Genomic DNA, 16,313 nt, shown 5'->3' with positions numbered 1-16,313 from the left:
AGGCCAGACATGAACACGCAGAATATCTCGAGTCCCCAAGTTCTTTCCTGCTTGGCCCTGGTAGTGAAACTGGAATGGGGGGGGGGGCATAGTTTGGAGTGAGGCATTAGAGGTACAGGTCCCCAAACCACCCTCCCCACCCTGCACAAACACACACTCCCGTCTCCCCTCGGAGCAGTCAGCCTGCGGAGCCCAGGGACAGTTGCTCTGCAGCAACCAGTTCTTTGCACCCAGGGTTGCCCAGCTGAGGGGGAACAGCCCCACAACACTGAGAAACATCAATATTTCATGGGCAGCTCCTCCTGGCCTCCAATCATGTTTTCAATTGTCATGAAACAATTCAGAATTTCCAACTCAGGGCTAATAGGCTGCCATCAGCCAGTCAGCCAAAGCAGGCAGGGGTAATTATTTTAAAAGCTTCCGACAGTGCTGTGCCCTGAGCTGGCTCCCCAGATCGTCTGTCTGCAGTAGTGGCTGCGCCCCTTCAGGCCCTGGGCACCCTGTCTCCCCGTGCAGCAAGCAGACATCTGGAGGGCTGCCGAGGCCCCAACCACAAAGCCTGTGAGGATGGGACGGACAGACCAGGCCTGCAGAGGGTGATGTGAGGGGTCTAAGGGAAGGCTCCAGGCAGGCAGGGGTCATAACTTCTCACCTTTACAGCTCTCAGGCCAAACCGTGGCCTCCTGTGCCATGGTAGATGGATGGACTGACAGACACGTAAAAGGACGGACAGAGTGGCTGAGTGATGATGCCGAATTAATCTGCTCTTATCTCATCTCATACCTATCCTCCACTCTCCAAGCTCAGTGATCTTTGTAAAATATAAATCTGACCAGATCTCCCGCTGTTTAAACCTGCCGTCTGTTCCTCTTTGCCTTCGGGATAGCGTCCCACCCTCTTAGCAAGGATTATGAAGCCCTGCGGTGTCTGGTTCCTACTTAATTCTCCAGCTTCCTCTTCCTCCATTCAATGCCTTCCCACTTTAGTGCTGTTCCAGTGAGAAATGGGGAGTGGAAAAACTGTTCCAGGCAATCTCAAGGCCTGTATGTCACTCAAGGCCCTTCAACATCAGGCTATAGTTTTCCTTTCCAGCACTGTGCTCCAAACATGGTTATGGGTTGGTATGTCTGCCTCCTTGGCTCAGCCCAAACAAGCAGGAGCCATTCATCTCTGTACCTCTGCAATCACAGGCACAGAATACTTGCTCTCTAAACTTGCTGACCTGATAGAAGCCAGTCCAGGAAGGTCCCAAGGTCAGGGCTCTTTCCACTACTCCATGCAGATGCCGGGAGGTCTGCAATGAAAGAAAATACTTAAGATGTCCCAATGGTTTCTATTTTTGCTTTGGCTGCCAGGATGCTCAGAGTACAATATAATTATGTTCAAATAAATCAATATCATACCTAAACGTAGGGGTTCCCCTCTATCTTACCTGATTGTAGGGATTCCTTTCTGCCTTTGGAGCCTCTAATTCTCTCCTCACAGATGAAAAAGAGTATAAATAGGTCCCTCCTTTGCTCTGCATATCCATCCTTATATAAGGGTCAATAGACTCTAAGCTCCCCCTCAGACTTTCTGGTAGCCCTCCAACTCTTTCTACAGATGAGTGCAGGAACAATCCTGACGGACTTCAAACTCTCCCAACAGAACCAATGCCTCCCTATCACATTGCAGTGGACACCCTACCAACACCACGAGCACCCCTCTGAGAACCTTCACAGGGCAGGGACTTCTTTGAAAACCAACCCATTCCCTGCCACAAGGAGCTCAGAGAACTTGTTCCAGGACAGCAGCCAGTATTCTTGGGGTAGAGTGGTGAGTATTCCTTAAAACGGTGGAGCTCCCCCTCCCACCCTCCTGGGGTGGAGACTGTGACCCTAGCCTGGCCAACCACAGCCTTGAGCCACTCTACCCCACAAAGTAATTGGTTCAGCTGTGGGCATGTGAGCTGCATCCAGCCAATCAGCACAATCAAATCCCTTTGCCCACCCTAAGGAGGGTCCTATGCTTGGCAAGAGAGACTCAGCCCTGCTCTTAAGGAGCTTAGGACCCTGGTAGGGGCAACAGGTTTTAATCAAGCATTACACAAATGTTGATACCAATACTATTGCAATAAGAGCAATAAAGAGAAAGGACACTCTCCCTACTTTTCCTGGATATTAAGATAATAAACTGCTTGAAGAATATGTATCCCTTTCTGCATAAATGGGGCTGAAGACATTTGCCCATTGTGTTTAACATGAACCCGTGTGACAAATTCATGTCAGAGTTTCATGCTAGGGAAAAAACTTTTGTTTAGAGGAAGTATATCAGTTTGGAAGGAAAAACAAAGCAAATGCACCAGCAGTTCTGCTGATCTTTTTTGGGTAGGTACCAGGAAAGCTCAAAGCGAACGTGATACTCAGGTACAAGGACTGTGTAAGTACTATAAGAACAGAAGTAATTCTGTTCTCCCTTGATCCAGCTCCAACCTTCCTCTCTCTGACTGCCTGATCCCTCTGCCTCCAAAGTGGAAAGTATGTGCCCCCAAGATGTCACAACCTAAAGGGAAATTGTGGAAAATTCTTTGTGGAGAAAGTGAAAATAAGATCATAACAAAAGGGTTTCACCCCACCCCAGTTCACCAAGAACTTTGAGGACTTCAGGCCCCGGTCCCGCCCCATTTACCTGCCTAGTTTCCCTGGTCTGAGACTTCCTAGATGGCAAGCGGGGTATGAGGGGCAGGTCTACTAAATCAGAGAAGGAGCCTTCTTCTGCCTGACTGAAACAACAAGACCGCAAAGAAGGAAACAAAAATGAGCAAAGCATCTTAAGGAGAAAAGCAACATGCCAGGTTTCACCATGAACATCCAGCCCAGCTGCCCATCCCCACACAGGGCGACAGTCCTCCCCATCATCTCACAGATTGCTCAATGAAATGAAAACGCTTCTTATTCCCACTTCACAGGTAAGAAAGCTGAAGCTAGAAGAGGTTATATCATTTGCCCAAGGCCACATGACTGGTAAAAGATGCAGACAAGATTCCTCCTCTGGCCCTCAGGTCGCAGGGGCAGCTCTATGGTACCACAGGGTCTGCCTGGAAACAAGGGCATACGGAGAATCACACACGCGCGCCCAGTGGTTGCTGGAGAAGAAAACCTGGAAAACAGCTGATGTGCAGGGGTAAGAAGGTCTGAAATCCCAGGGCAGGTGCCAGAGTGTAAGCGCCCCTCCCACCCCTGCCCACCCAGCTAGGTGACTGTTGCACCCTCCATGCAGAGTAAAGGCCCGGCAGTTGCATTTATGGCCACGATGCAGGGACACCTTGGGTGTGTGGGGAGGCTGCCTGAGACAAGGTGGGAAGTGTCTCCTCTTAGCAGCCTCTGGGGCCAAATCTGCCAGCAAACCAGTTTCACACATAAAACAGCCAATATTGTGGCAGTGGAGAAGCAGAAGCTAGAATTCCCAAAGTCCATCGTCCAAGCTGGGAGACTGCATTTCTGCCAGGCCACCCCCAGGTCATGGTCTGAAATCCTGCACACAGGGGACTTAGCTCTTAACCCTTATGACCCTGTGTGCACCAGAACCATACACAGCCACCAGAGAGGTATTCCTTCTGTTGACAGTCGAGGGGAGACTTGGAATCCCCAAACAGCAAGACAGGGCACAGAGGCTACTTCTCGGGGCCTGAGCGTGAGGCATCTGCGAGCTTGGGTCGGGTAGGCTTTGGGAGTTGGGAAGGGTTCCTGTCTCTGCATTTCCCTGACCAGGTGGCCCTGGAGATTGCGGGCAAGCAGAGCGTCAGAGCAAGCGGGCACGGGGCCGTGGCCTCTCCAGCGGCAGCTGTCGGCTAGAACCAGGCAGGGAGGCGCCGCCGATGACGGCACCTCATGAAACATAGATGCGGGCCGCCGCACTGCCATCTCCCGGCACCTTGAGCCAAAGCGGCAGCGCCAGAGCCCGGTGGCCGTCTACAGACAGGCTCAGTGACTCCTGTCCCCGGGGTGGTTGCCTGATGTACTGACCCGCCCGACCCCCTGTCCCTACCACCACGGCCTGGCAGCAGCAGGCTCAGACCGGGGGCTTGGGAAAGGCAGGAGCCTGGTCGGCCAATTGGTTTCCCCACAAGGCTTTGTGAGGGGTTATCTGTCCGTGGGCAACACGGGTGGGACCCAGTTCCCGTTAGTCCTGTCCATCTCCCCTGAAAAGGCGAACGGGGCCATATGGATGGAGTCTTCCCCTGTGCAAGGGCCGAACAGGGCTATCGCTGGAGGGTGTGCAGGCGAGGGGCTGAACAAGTGGCTGCAGAACTGTCTGTGCTCCATAGGGTTGGTCTACTCTTTGCTCATCAGCCCAGCCCCCGGAGGAGGAGAAGTGGGGAGGGGTGGGGGGGGGGTATCCTCCAAGCAGGGCAGGGGTCAGCGTTTGCCCCTCCCCAGAAACTCTGGGGTCTGTCCTCAAACCTCCTTGGCTGCCAAAATCTGCGCTGCGGACATTCCCTGCCAAAATGCAAGACCAGCTTCCTCCCGAAGGCTGAGCAGAAAGGGGAAAGGTCGAATCTTAAAACTGGCGTCAGGCAGGACGGGGGGAAACTCCGACCAGGGCCCGTCTAAGCCGAGGTCGGGCTGGACCCCTCGTGTGCCAGGTGGGAAAGAGCGCAGAGGCCAGGCCGGTACCCTCAGCGGCTTCGTCCGCATGCGGCCAGGTCCCCCTTCCGCGCTAGCAGTCCCGGGGCGCGCTCCCCGGCCTCGGACCCCGGCGGCGAGCCGCGCGGACCCCTGCCTGCGACCCGAGGGAGGCCCGGACCCCTAGCCGGCAGGACTGCGCGCCGCCCCTCCCCGTTGGTCCAGGCGAGCGCCTCGCTTCCCCTCCCCCCTTCCCGCCTCCCCGGCCCGTGTCCCCGCCTTCCCCGCGGGCGACGGGCGGCGGCGGCGGCGGTGGCGGGAGGAGCGGGCCGGGCCGAGGCAGCCCCGACCTTCGCGCTGCGATGTAGCGAACCAGCGAGGACCGAAGCTGCGCGCACAGCCGGAGACACAGCTGGAACCAGGGCCCCAGCCGAAGTCGAAACCTCAGTCAGAGTCCGTGGCGAGCGAGCCCGGAGCCGACGAGCCGAGTACGCAGCGCAACCCGCGTGGGGTAAGAGTCACTGGGCTAGGAGCGCTGGGTCTCCGCGGTGTTGGGGCGCAGGGAGGCGGTGGCGGATTCCGCACTGTTTGCTCCAGGCGTTTGTGAGGTCCAGCCGGTGGCGCGCAACTGAGCGCATCCCGGGAAAGGCCAGGCGCCATCGAGGCAGCACGAGGAGCTCGTTCCTGCGCCCAGCGCGCAGTCCCAGCTGCCGTCGCCAGGCGCTACCTTGCCTACCTGGTGAGCCCACCCCACGCTTCGGCCCCGGGCACCCCAAGAGGGCAGCAGCCCCGGGGACGCGAGTCCCAGCCCTGCGAAGGGCATAGCTCCCCACGCCCTTCGCAACCTTTCGTGGCGGCGCAGGTCGCTGGGGAACTCCAGGACACTGGGCAGCCGAAAGGGCCGCCCGCCGTCCCGGCTGCGCCCCGGAATGGGGGCCCCAGAACGAGCGAAAGCGCGGGCCCCTCTGCACGCCCGGGGACTGCAGCCGCAGCTTCGTGTCAAGAGGGTATTTTTTCTAAACAATACCGCTTCATTCGTTCGTTCGTTGGTTCCTTCGGGCAGCTATGCCGCAGAAAAGCAAAAGACATCGGCCGGAGCCCCGGCTCTCTTCGCCGAGGACCCCGACGTTTCGCCGCCCGTGCTCGGAGGCGCCCCCAGCCCACGGCGGCCTGCCCTCGCCCGCACGGGTCGGGCTTTTCCTTACCCAGAGAGGAACCCCAAATGCTCTTCGCAAAATCCAATAAAGACATTCCCGCGGCTTCTCCGGGGTTTGATTGTTGACGCAGGCTTCCCGGGCACACAGCCGCTTCTCTAGAACCGGGTCTCGGAATTCTGAAATTGACCAGCCTCCCAAATCTGAGCCGTTTCGGCGGTAGTAAAGCGATGGCCCCGAGACCGGAATCGCAGAAAAGGGAACCCGAGGCTGGAATCCTGGTTCCAAGGTTTCCCGATTTAGGAATTCCCTGAATCTAAAAATATTTGAGCCCACTTTACTGAGAAACTAAGGCTTGGGTGTCCCGTTGGCACCCCAGGGGCCTCTGACAGCGATCGAGGCTAGAGCAAGGCCAGGTTGCTGTCCACTTGGCCAAAGACACGGTTCTAGAGCAGCAGGGGCGACACGGGAGGGGGCTTGCTGGCTCCCTCCCCTTTCTTCAGCTCTGCTCGGAAAAGGAAAAGACGTGGACGGTGGGGCATGGAGACCTGGCTGCCAGGACTCAAGAAGGTAGAGACAGAATTTGTTGCTCTTCCAGCCAGGTTCAGAGTGTGCTTTTCTCGGAAAAGCCACTCCTGGGAAGCTGTGGTAACAGCATAAGCTGACCCTAGGCTCCCCCAGTTGTGTGACCAGTCTCTGCCACTTGCCCAGCCTTCTCTTCTCCTCCGCTCAGCTATTCTCAGGAAGCAGAGAACGACCAGTGAGCGGACTCGGGTGAGCCATGAGGCCAGCCCTGCCAGCTGCTGACAAAGTTCCGAGTTGCATGCTCCCTGAAGCACCCCACTCGGCCATCCTGCCTGAGTACATCCCAGGTCTCCCACCAGGACAGGCTGGGGAACCCCAAATAACAGGAAGGCTGAGGCTGGGGTCCTTGGAAGCCTAAAGAATCCGGTGAGATGGTTCCCAGCCCCTACCTGAGCACCCCTTTCCCCCCTCACCCAGTAATTGCTTATATTCAAAGAAGCAAGAGCTTTTATTGGAGGGGGGGAGTAAAACAGACAGAAGGAGGTAGGTGGTCCCAGATGCACTTCCAAAACTGGGTTTTCTAGTTTGAACTTCTCCACGGCCTAAGAGGCTTAGGGTTGGAATGTCCCAGAGAGTCATGGATGGCCTCGAGGGCAAGCCACGGCACATTCCTTCCCTTTTCCTAAAATCCCTTGATTCTGGTGCAGAGATTAGGGCAGTGTGCCCCCATATAAGTGCGTGGAAGGATGCCCCCCATGAGGACCCTCCAACCACTCTTCCCAAATAAAACTACTAACCCGTTCTTGGGCACAGAATCTGTTTTGAGCGAGCCCAGCCTTAGGAAAGGTCCCTATGGTGACTACTTCAAACCCTACAACAGGCCAGACGCCTCCACTCAACCCAGCCAGGACTCTAAGCCTCCAAATTTCCTGAAAGTCACAGAATCATTGCTAGCTCCGCATGGCCCAAAGGGATAGGGAATAGGACACCTGGTTCCAGCCCCAGTAAGCCCCTTCCCTCCTCTCCTCGCGTCCCCATCGTCAAGTGAGCTGCAAGTTGAAGCAGCAAGTAGGGATTGCCCAGTCTGTGTCAGACATGGAAACTGGGGCACAGTGCAGGTGGAGCCTTGCTCAAGGTCACACAGCAAAGCTGGGAGAACATTGAACCCCTGCTCTTACTCCCGCAAGGGAGCTGCCTGCTGTCCCGTGTATGTGATGTATCTGTGAGTGTGAAGAAAGACCCTTCCCTGCCGGGGATAGTGGCCAGTAGAGGGTGAGGCTGGGGAAGAAGAAAGTGCCCAGGTCCTTTCTCCAGCCAACACCCTATCCGGCCAGCATCCTCATCGGCTCCTCTCATTCAGCCATTCCCTGGGCCCGGCAGAACAGACTCCCCCGGGCAGTCCCTACTAGTCACAGTCTCTCTCTGGGGCCCAGGGCCTCTGGGGATTTGGGGCTTCACCCACAATAGTCTGAAGGCCTTTCCATCCACATAGCAGGCATCAAGATTTCCAAATATAGGGACTAATGTGACTGTCCAAAACACTGCCAGAGGCTTGGGTCCAGAGGAGCACACAGCAGGTGCTCAATAACTACATTAAATGCAATAGTGAGGGATCCAAGCCCCTCAGACTGAACAGCTAGAGCTACAGAGTCACAAAACAGTCCCCATCTATGAAAATCCTGACTCTTTACACTCCGTGGATAGTGAAAAGCAGTGGCCCTCAGCCTCTGAACACCTCTGAACAATAAAGGCAGAACATTTATTCCAGGTCCCCACCCAGAAGAACACTATACTTCCCACATTAGCGGGCTGAGAACAAACCTCCTGTCCCCTACCAGCCCGATCTGGTTCCGAGCAGTGTTCTGGGACCCAGAGCCTGGCTGTGTGTGCACGATGTGCAGGGAGCATGTGTGCATATGTGTGAACAGCACACACCTAGGTGGGTACGCACTACATGTGTGTATGTGCCTGCTCCAGTGTCCTGTCTGTACCCAGGCAGGCTGGGTCGCAAAAAGAGGTACCTGCTGCTGCAGGAGACTCAGCCAAGAAATACGGTAAAAGTTGAGGCTGAGGGCAAATGTTGGACAACCATACTTCCCACGTCCCCCTCCTGCCACCCTTCCCCCACCTACACACACCCAAGATTATTTTCATCCTGGGGAGCTCAACTTCGAGAAACTCCCCTTTGGGAGGAAAGGGCAAGAGTCGCTGAGCCTCCCCAACTCAAACCCGTGGGATACATCCTCCCTCTGGCCTCAGCCCCAGCCCCTGCTCCTATAGTCACAGGCACCCAGTGAGGCTGTGCCAGATCCCAAGGAGCTGTGCTTTCTCCCAGCTCCCAGAGCTGGGGGCCTGGGGCTGACACTCAGGGAGTGAGAGGCAGGCCTGTTTCCACCCTGTACCCACCGCATCCCTGCAGTCCTCACCAAAGAACTCAGCCTGAGGCTGTGGATCTCCTGATGAGGAGCCAGGGTGAGGGATGGAAGGCAGTGCTTGCAGAACATCCCAGATCCTCAGCCCGCACAGTCCCAAGCAGAGACTCCCAGGAGAGATGGGGAGTGCAACAGGCCCTGGGGTGAGGTGCTGGGTCTGGAGTGTAGGGCAGTGCTTCTCCCCCAGGTGCTGTCCTACCCAGCGCTGCTCCCATCTGGGAGCTGGTCTGCAGGTGAGGAGCAGAGGGCAGCATGGGGTCCAGCTCTGGCCAGAGGAACAGGTCAGGGTCGCACCCTACCACCCCATCTGCCGTCTATTTGCTCAAGACTGCAGTCTCAGAGCCGGCTAACAATTGCTGAGCAAAATCCTTCAACAAACTTCACTGAAGTAGGAGGGGATCATTCTGAAGGGTAGGAGTGGAACTTCTTTGCCTGCACCCATGGAGGCCCCAGTGGCACTGCAGCTTAGCTACCACCGTACCAGGGAGAGACTTGAAGGCAGAAGGCTTCCGGGACTGCCGGCCCAGGGTTGGGAAACGGCAGGCACCTGGCCTAGGCCAGGTGTCTGCAGCTCTGGGAACCCAATGCAGAGGCCGCAGATCGCTGCAAACCTGCCCTGAAGGTGGCAGAAGCCAACCCCCTGGCTGCCAAGGCTTGGGCCTGGCTGATTTGGCCGGACTGGCGCAAAACAAGGGGAGAGGGCCCCACAGGAGAGGCTGCGGGCCTGGCGGGGCTCTTGGGGTCTCCTGCTGCACTCGCCAGAGGCCTGGAGCCAACAGAAACGTTTCGTCTGATTAGAAGCCATCAGTTCTATCCCAATCCCGGAAAATTGACTGCGGTGCAGAGGGGGAGGCCTGAGAAGCAGCCTTGGAGGACAGGGTCCAAGCTAATTAGCAGGCAGCATCCGGGGGCCCATTAGAACGCAGGCTGCTGTCACTCAGCCGGGCTCAGGTCCCGGGAGAAGAGGCCGAGGAAGGAGGGGCCGGCGGCCCCTAGACGAGGACGCCTCTGGGAGCTGCCGGAACGGGCCCCGGGCTCTGCCCCCGCCCTGGCGCTGGCTCGGAGGCGCCCGCTCGGTGCGATCCTGCTCCGAGAACATTCTCTCATCCTGGGCTGTTCTCGCCAGGGGCTGGGGACTTCGAGGCGGCCCAGACAGGAGTCGATTCTGAACAAAACAAGTCATTTGGGGCTTGAGGTGGGCACGAGCCGCGCGGGACTTGGAGGCCAGATGCGTTTCTTTTGTGCGGCCGAGGGAGAAGTCGGTGCGTCAACGGAGAAGGAGGGAGCGGCGCGGCGAGGCCGCGGGGGGGAGGGGGCGGGGAGGCGGCGGGAAGGTGGCTGCGGAGGGGGAGGGCACGGGCGAGGGAGGGCGGGCGGCTCGCGGCTGGATTCCGCCCGCGCTCCCTCGCTCGCTGGCTCCCTCCCTCCCCAGCCCCCTCCCACCCAGGCCCACCCCACCCACCACCCCTGGCGCAGGGACTGCTGGAACCTGGCGGTGCGCACTGTCGCTTTAAGACAGCCTCTGCCGGCGCCGTCCGGAGCCTTAGAAACCGGCCCCGGATCGGGAGCCGGAGCCGGGGCCGGGCGGGCGGCTGAGGCCCGAGCGGCGGGAGCGCAGCGCGGAACGCGAAGCCGGGTATCCGGTCGCGAGAAACCGCTGCCGCTGCCGCCCGCCTGGCCCCGCAGCCCCGGGCAGTCCATGGGGCGGGCGCGGCGTCGTTGCGGGCGTGGGCAGCCCTGGGGGGCAGCCGCTTAGGCGCTGTGCTCTTGTCCCCGCAGGTCGCAGCCAGGGCGGCCGGGCGCGTCCGGCCCCGGCCCCTGGAGCGCCCGCCGCGGTCCCCGCCTCCATGGACGCCTTCAAGGGGGGCATGAGCCTGGAGCGGCTGCCGGAGGGACTCCGGCCGCCGCCGCCGCCGCACGACATGGGGCCTGCCTTCCACCTGGCGCGCGCCGCCGACCCCCGCGAGCCGCTCGAGAACTCTGCCAGCGAGTCGTCCGACACGGAGCTGCCAGGTAAGCGCTGCTCCCCGCGAGGCGCGCACGGAGCCGAGCCGGGCGCACGGAGCGGGGAGCAGGGCCTGGCCCCCGCGCCGCGCCGTCAGTCTCCCTCTACGCTCCAGGGGCGTCACGACCATTTCTTTCCCCGTTCTCGATCTGGGGGGGGGGGGGGTGTACGCGGAAATTTACACGCTTTATAAATCGAAATTCAGTGCTTTACTTCTACCCGGTCCCCACGCGCCAAGAGACCGGCAGATGCTCGAACCTACAACGGGAGGGAAGGTCGAACTGACAGCCCCTCTGGATCCGCAGCAAACAGAACGGGGAAAAAATTCGGTTTGCGCAACTGGGTGCCCAGGGGCCTCTCAGACCGCAGGAGAGGAGTCCCTCGAGACTGGAATGGGGCGGCGGGCGACAGAAAGTGCCCAGAGAGACAGAGATGGGACAGACACCCCGACAGGCCAGTGGGCGACGATCGAGAGGGAGAAATCGAAGAGAAGGGGTGGCGGGAAAAGTCAGAAAAACACACTGGGAGGCGGGGGGTGGGGGGGGGACAACTTCAAGTAAATAGAAGACACAGGACAGCGAGGGCGAGCGGGCCGAGGGGCTCGGCCCGGCTCGGAGTAGGACCCCCTTATCGAGGGAGCCGGGCCCCACGTGGGCCGCGGGACGCGGCAGCCGCCAGGCCGCCCAGCCAGGGGCCCGACTCGGCTCGGGCAAGTCTCCCTCCGCGCTGCCTTTTTGTCCGAGCTCAAGCTTTTTACCCCCCCGGGCTGGCCGCGAGCTGGGCCGGCGGGTGGGCGGTGCGGGCAGTGGCGCTACTAATCCTCGGCGGGTCCCGGCCTCCAGGGTCTCCTTTTGGCTCCCGGGCTCGGCGTCCTAACTCGGCGCTGCCGCAGAGCTCTCTGCTTCCCGGGCCGTGGGCGCCTCTGCTGTGTTCGTTTCTTAATCCACCGCTGAGTGTTTCTCTACACGTTTTTAATCTCTATTTATTTCTGTTTTGCATCCCTAAGTGACTTTCTCTGAGAGGTTCTGTTTGCTTGACTTAAAAACAATCAACGCTGGATTGTACTTTTGTTTTCAAAAGTTTTAAGCGTGGCCTTTGGTTCGTTTTTACTTTTAAAATCCAGAGAAATATAAAGTTATAGATTGCTTTTTAAAACCAAATCTTTGTGGATATATTTAACATTTTGACCGTATTTTTCAATATAGAAAGAATCACTACACTAGGCATATTTCTCTGGAATTTAAAATAGCTACATGCAACATTATTCTTGGGGAGATTTTTAAAAGTCAATCCAAAATGGCGCGTTTCTACAGGATTTTTTCAAAATCCATTTGCAGTGGTGTTATTTTGGTAATTTCAGTTACCTAACTATAGTGTTGTATTTTCCTGGGATTTAAAAATTATCTCTAGAAGGGGATTATTGGGAAGGGGTTAAAAAATCTATCTACAACAGTACAGTAAGTTGGTGGTGGTGGTTTTTTTTTAATCTCAGAGAAATAAATGCCTGTGTCTGCCTGGAGTTTATACACATGCAGCACTGTATTTAGTTAAGGGTGTGTTTGCATGGAGGTATTTGGCTTCTTAATTTGCATTTGCCCTGTGTCCCTATCTGCCTATTTTTAAGAGTTTGTGACCCTTTCTATGGTGTTAGGCACAGAATTGAGTTTATCTGGGCTTCTGTGTTTTGTTTTCATTTTTTTGTTGTTCGTTTGTTTCAACGTGTCTATGATTGAATATATTTTGTGTAGCTTGAAAGAGAGAGAGGCTAGAGCCCCAGGTCACCTAGACAGAGTCTGTCGGTCTGGGGCTGCTGCCTGAGGGATTTTCTGGGCCTTGGGACTTGAGGCCTGGAGCTAAGGCCGAGAACACAGCTGTGTTGTGCCTGCCCAGTGTGGCTCCCACACAGCCCTGGGGAGAAGAAAGTGCAGGGGCTGCAGGCCACAGCCTGGTTCGTGCTCCATGGACCCACTACCTTTGGGCTAGAAAGATGTGATCCTAGTTCAGGAAAGCAGAGACCCCCAGATTTAGACGCCCAAGAGCCCTCAAATTGTCATATATTTGCGGGTGACATAAGCAGTAAGGCTTAAGCCTGAGCCCAGCCACAAGAGCAGGCCCAGCCCGGCAGGAACCTAGGCCTGTGCCTCTCATTCCCGGGCTCTTCTCTGGGGCACGGCTGACCAAAGGTGACTACCGACGATCAGGCGCCCAGAGGGCTCTTTCCAATAGGGACAATCCTAGGGCCCCTGGCGGGAGGGAGGGCCGCCAGCGCTGATGGCAGGCGCTTCGGTGGAGCCGGGACGGGGTGCAAAAGGGCAGAAGCCCAAGGTGACCGGGGCCTGTCCTGCCCGATTCAGAGAAGGAGCGCAGCGGGGAAGTCAAGGGGCCGGAGGACAGCGGTGCAGGAGGCGCAGGCTGCGGTGGTGCGGAAGACCCGGCCAAGAAAAAGAAGCAGCGGCGGCAGCGCACGCACTTCACAAGCCAGCAGCTGCAAGAGCTGGAGGCCACGTTCCAGAGGAACCGCTACCCCGACATGAGCATGCGGGAGGAGATCGCTGTGTGGACCAACCTCACCGAGCCTCGCGTGAGGGTGAGCGCAGGGTGCGCGTCTGAGGGGACCCGCGAGAAGGGCTGCTGGCTACCTCTGCCGCGGTCGTAAGTCCTCGAAAGCTTTAAACCCGCGCTCAGACTTTGTCTCTTTGGCACCACTCAGACCTGCTCCCTCCCTCCACCGGAGAGGATTCCACTTTAGGCCCCCGCTGCTGCTAAGCCCGTTGGTGATTAGTGACCCTGGCTGCTGCCCGCCTCGAGTCCTACCTGACCCTCGGGCTCTCCTGCAGCCTCACCCCAAGATCCGTGGCCCCAAGGGACATTCCCCTGCCCTGCAGGACCCAGGGCCCAGGGCCCTCTGGGATGTTACTACCCTACACTGCGCAGAGGGTTCCCCGCCGATGAGGACCTCCGGAGCTGCTGGCGCCTTCCCCTGAAAACGAAAGGGAAAGGCAGATCTTGCCTGGCAACCTGGGAGAGGCCTGAAGGGTACCTATGCTTGGGGGTCTCAACACTTCCTGGGGCAGTGATCCCAACCACAGCCTGCTTCTCCTGAATCTCAGTATAGTCCCCACCTGACTCCTCTCCAGTCATTCAGCCAGTGCCGAGCTCGACCCTTTCCCTCATGCCCTTTCCTGTAGGGCTGGGGTCAGGTGAAGGAGGAGCAGCTCTGGTGCCAGAGTGACCCTCAGGCTGGGTCCCTTTGGAGATGTAAGATCTCTGACCCATGACCACATGATGTCTGCACACTCCCTCTCCTCACCCTTTGGTTCCCAGTAAAAGCAAGAGATTCGATGTTCTCTTGCCAGAGCAGCAAGAGAATCATTTCTTCTGTGGGTGTGCAAATATTTAATCAGATATTGTGAGCAAGTCCCAAGCCAGCCAAGAGTGCTACCTGGCCTACTGACTCCCTCCTATAACCCAAGCTCTCACCCCTCCCATCAGGCTAGCCAGCCCGGTGGGACTCGAGTGAAGACAGCACTCAGTAATCCTGAACTCACTAATCCTGCCTGGGTTTATGGTGGCAGGAGTGGTGTGGGGGTGGAATCAGGCAATGTCAGTGTGGGGGATTGGAAAAGGCTGAGATGCAGGGGACCCACAGCCTAGCTCAGGAAACTCAGCCCAGGGTTGGAGGAGGGCTGAGGAGGGTAGAGGTCATACAGTGGGAGGATAGGTGAGGATGGGCAAGTACCAAGAGTTGGGAAAGAAGAGGTTCTTACTAAATTGTGGGAGAAAGTGGAGGGGATATTAGAGAGAAACTAGTGAGAAGTGAACAGAAATTAAATATTTGCAGAGAAACATATTTGGCATATATTTAGGCGGCAGGAGAGAAACATTTAAGGGAGGGCAAAAGGATCAAACATGTGAGGAAAATAAAGAATTGACTATTTAAGAAACAGTAATGGTCAGATATTTGGAAAGACGGGGAAGAAACTTAAATATTTGAGGAAGAATCAAAAGGATCAAAAATGAGGGATAACGGAGAAAATGGACTGGGGGGGGAATAGTTCAGATAGCAGGGTGGACCAAATGAAAATAAACGTTTGGAGGAGAAATGGGCATATCAAACATTCCCGATAAAGATGGAAACAGATTATTTGAGGAGTGAAAAATAGAATGAAGAATGAAGGGAGTCGGGAGATCTTATATTTCAGGGAAGAGAAATACCTTTTGTATTCGAGGGAGAAGAAAAAGAATGGAATATTTAGGAGACAGACCGGGACCCGTTTGGAGGAGAAGGCCGGAGATGGACCAGTTGAGAGAGGAAGAAAGCAAACGAATATTTGCTAAAACAAAAGAGGATCGCTCCGGATTAGGAAGAGAAAATAGATTTAACTCGGGGGGAGAGGATCTAGATCAGAAAAGGGGAAAGAGGAATGTTTTCTGGGGACAGGAAAGGAACCATTAAGGAGAGGCTGCAGGGGCGGAAATATCGGAGAAAAGAGACGAAATTCGGAGAGAAGGAACCCGGCGGAGGGCTGGTGGGGGGGGGCGGTGGAGGGAGTGGAGGTGGAGGGGACTTCCCGCGCTCGGCAGCCCTGACCCTTCTCTTGCCCCCTCCCCCAGGTCTGGTTCAAGAACCGGCGAGCCAAGTGGCGGAAGCGCGAGCGTAACCAGCAGCTGGACCTGTGTAAGGGCGGCTACGTGCCGCAGTTCAGCGGCCTGGTGCAGCCCTACGAGGACGTGTACGCCGCCGGCTACTCCTACAACAACTGGGCCGCCAAGAGCCTGGCGCCAGCGCCGCTCTCCACCAAGAGCTTCACTTTCTTCAACTCCATGAGCCCGCTGTCGTCGCAGTCCATGTTCTCGGCGCCCAGCTCCATCTCCTCCATGACCATGCCGTCGAGCATGGGCCCGGGCGCCGTGCCCGGCATGCCCAACTCGGGCCTCAACAACATCAACAACCTCACCGGCTCCTCGCTTAACTCGGCCATGTCACCGGGCGCCTGCCCGTACGGCACGCCCGCCTCGCCCTACAGCGTCTACCGGGACACGTGCAACTCGAGCCTGGCCAGCCTGCGGCTCAAGTCCAAGCAGCACTCGTCGTTCGGCTACGGCGGGCTGCAGGGCCCGGCCTCGGGCCTCAATGCGTGCCAGTACAACAGCTGACCGCCCCCGCCAGGCCCCGCGGGCCCGCGGCCGGCACGGCGCCGGGGCGGGGGCGGCGCGGAGGACCTCGCCACGCCGCGGCCCCCGCGCCCGCGCAGCCCCCTCCTCCCCACCTCCCCACCTCCGGGCTGGTTGTGTGTTTGCTTTTCCGGACCCCACTCTGCCCTCCCAAACGAGACGAAACAAAACAAAAAGACGTCGGAGAAAAAGTGCTGCGAAAAAAAACGGATGAGTTGCAATTTCCCTCGGGATGGCGCGGGTGGTGTGTGTTGACTCCCTCGGGCCCCGGCGGGCCGTTGCGCGGAGGGGACGCGGCGCGGGAGGCGGGCGGTCCGAAGAGGACGCCCTCGTAGCCCGCGTTCCCGCCGCGCTGGACCCGGAATGAGTGGCCGCGCCTGCGGACTGGACGTGCGGAGCCCGGGCAGGCTGGCCCCGG

At 57.7% G+C, this 16,313-nt stretch overlaps 1 protein-coding gene across 1 annotated transcript; it reads left to right on the top strand.

The window, feature by feature from the left end:
- The first annotated feature begins 10,425 nt into the window (after positions 1-10,425).
- Positions 10,426-15,901, top strand: PITX1 (paired like homeodomain 1). The gene is made up of 3 exons (XM_042958953.1): positions 10,426-10,728; positions 13,075-13,307; positions 15,335-15,901. Exons 1-3 carry the CDS (start codon positions 10,563-10,565, stop codon positions 15,875-15,877), a joined length of 942 nt encoding a protein of 313 aa, XP_042814887.1. The 5' UTR covers positions 10,426-10,562; the 3' UTR covers positions 15,878-15,901.
- Positions 15,902-16,313: the final 412 nt, after the last annotated feature.

The sequence above is a fragment of the Panthera tigris genome, chromosome A1 (genome assembly GCF_018350195.1).
Source record: "Panthera tigris isolate Pti1 chromosome A1, P.tigris_Pti1_mat1.1, whole genome shotgun sequence".
Lineage (NCBI taxonomy): Eukaryota > Metazoa > Chordata > Mammalia > Carnivora > Felidae > Panthera > Panthera tigris.
Note: the sequence above shows the minus strand (reverse complement) of the source record. Positions and strands in the feature narration are given on the sequence as shown.

Coding starts and splice junctions, on each gene's coding strand:
- PITX1 (XM_042958953.1), top strand. CDS start 10,563: ATGGACGCCTTCAAGGGGGGCATGAGCCTGGAGCGGCTGCCGGAGGGA. Junction 10,729..13,074: donor GTCCGACACGGAGCTGCCAG/GTAAGCGCTGCT, acceptor TGCCCGATTCAG/AGAAGGAGCGCAGCGGGGAA. Junction 13,308..15,334: donor TCACCGAGCCTCGCGTGAGG/GTGAGCGCAGGG, acceptor CCCCTCCCCCAG/GTCTGGTTCAAGAACCGGCG.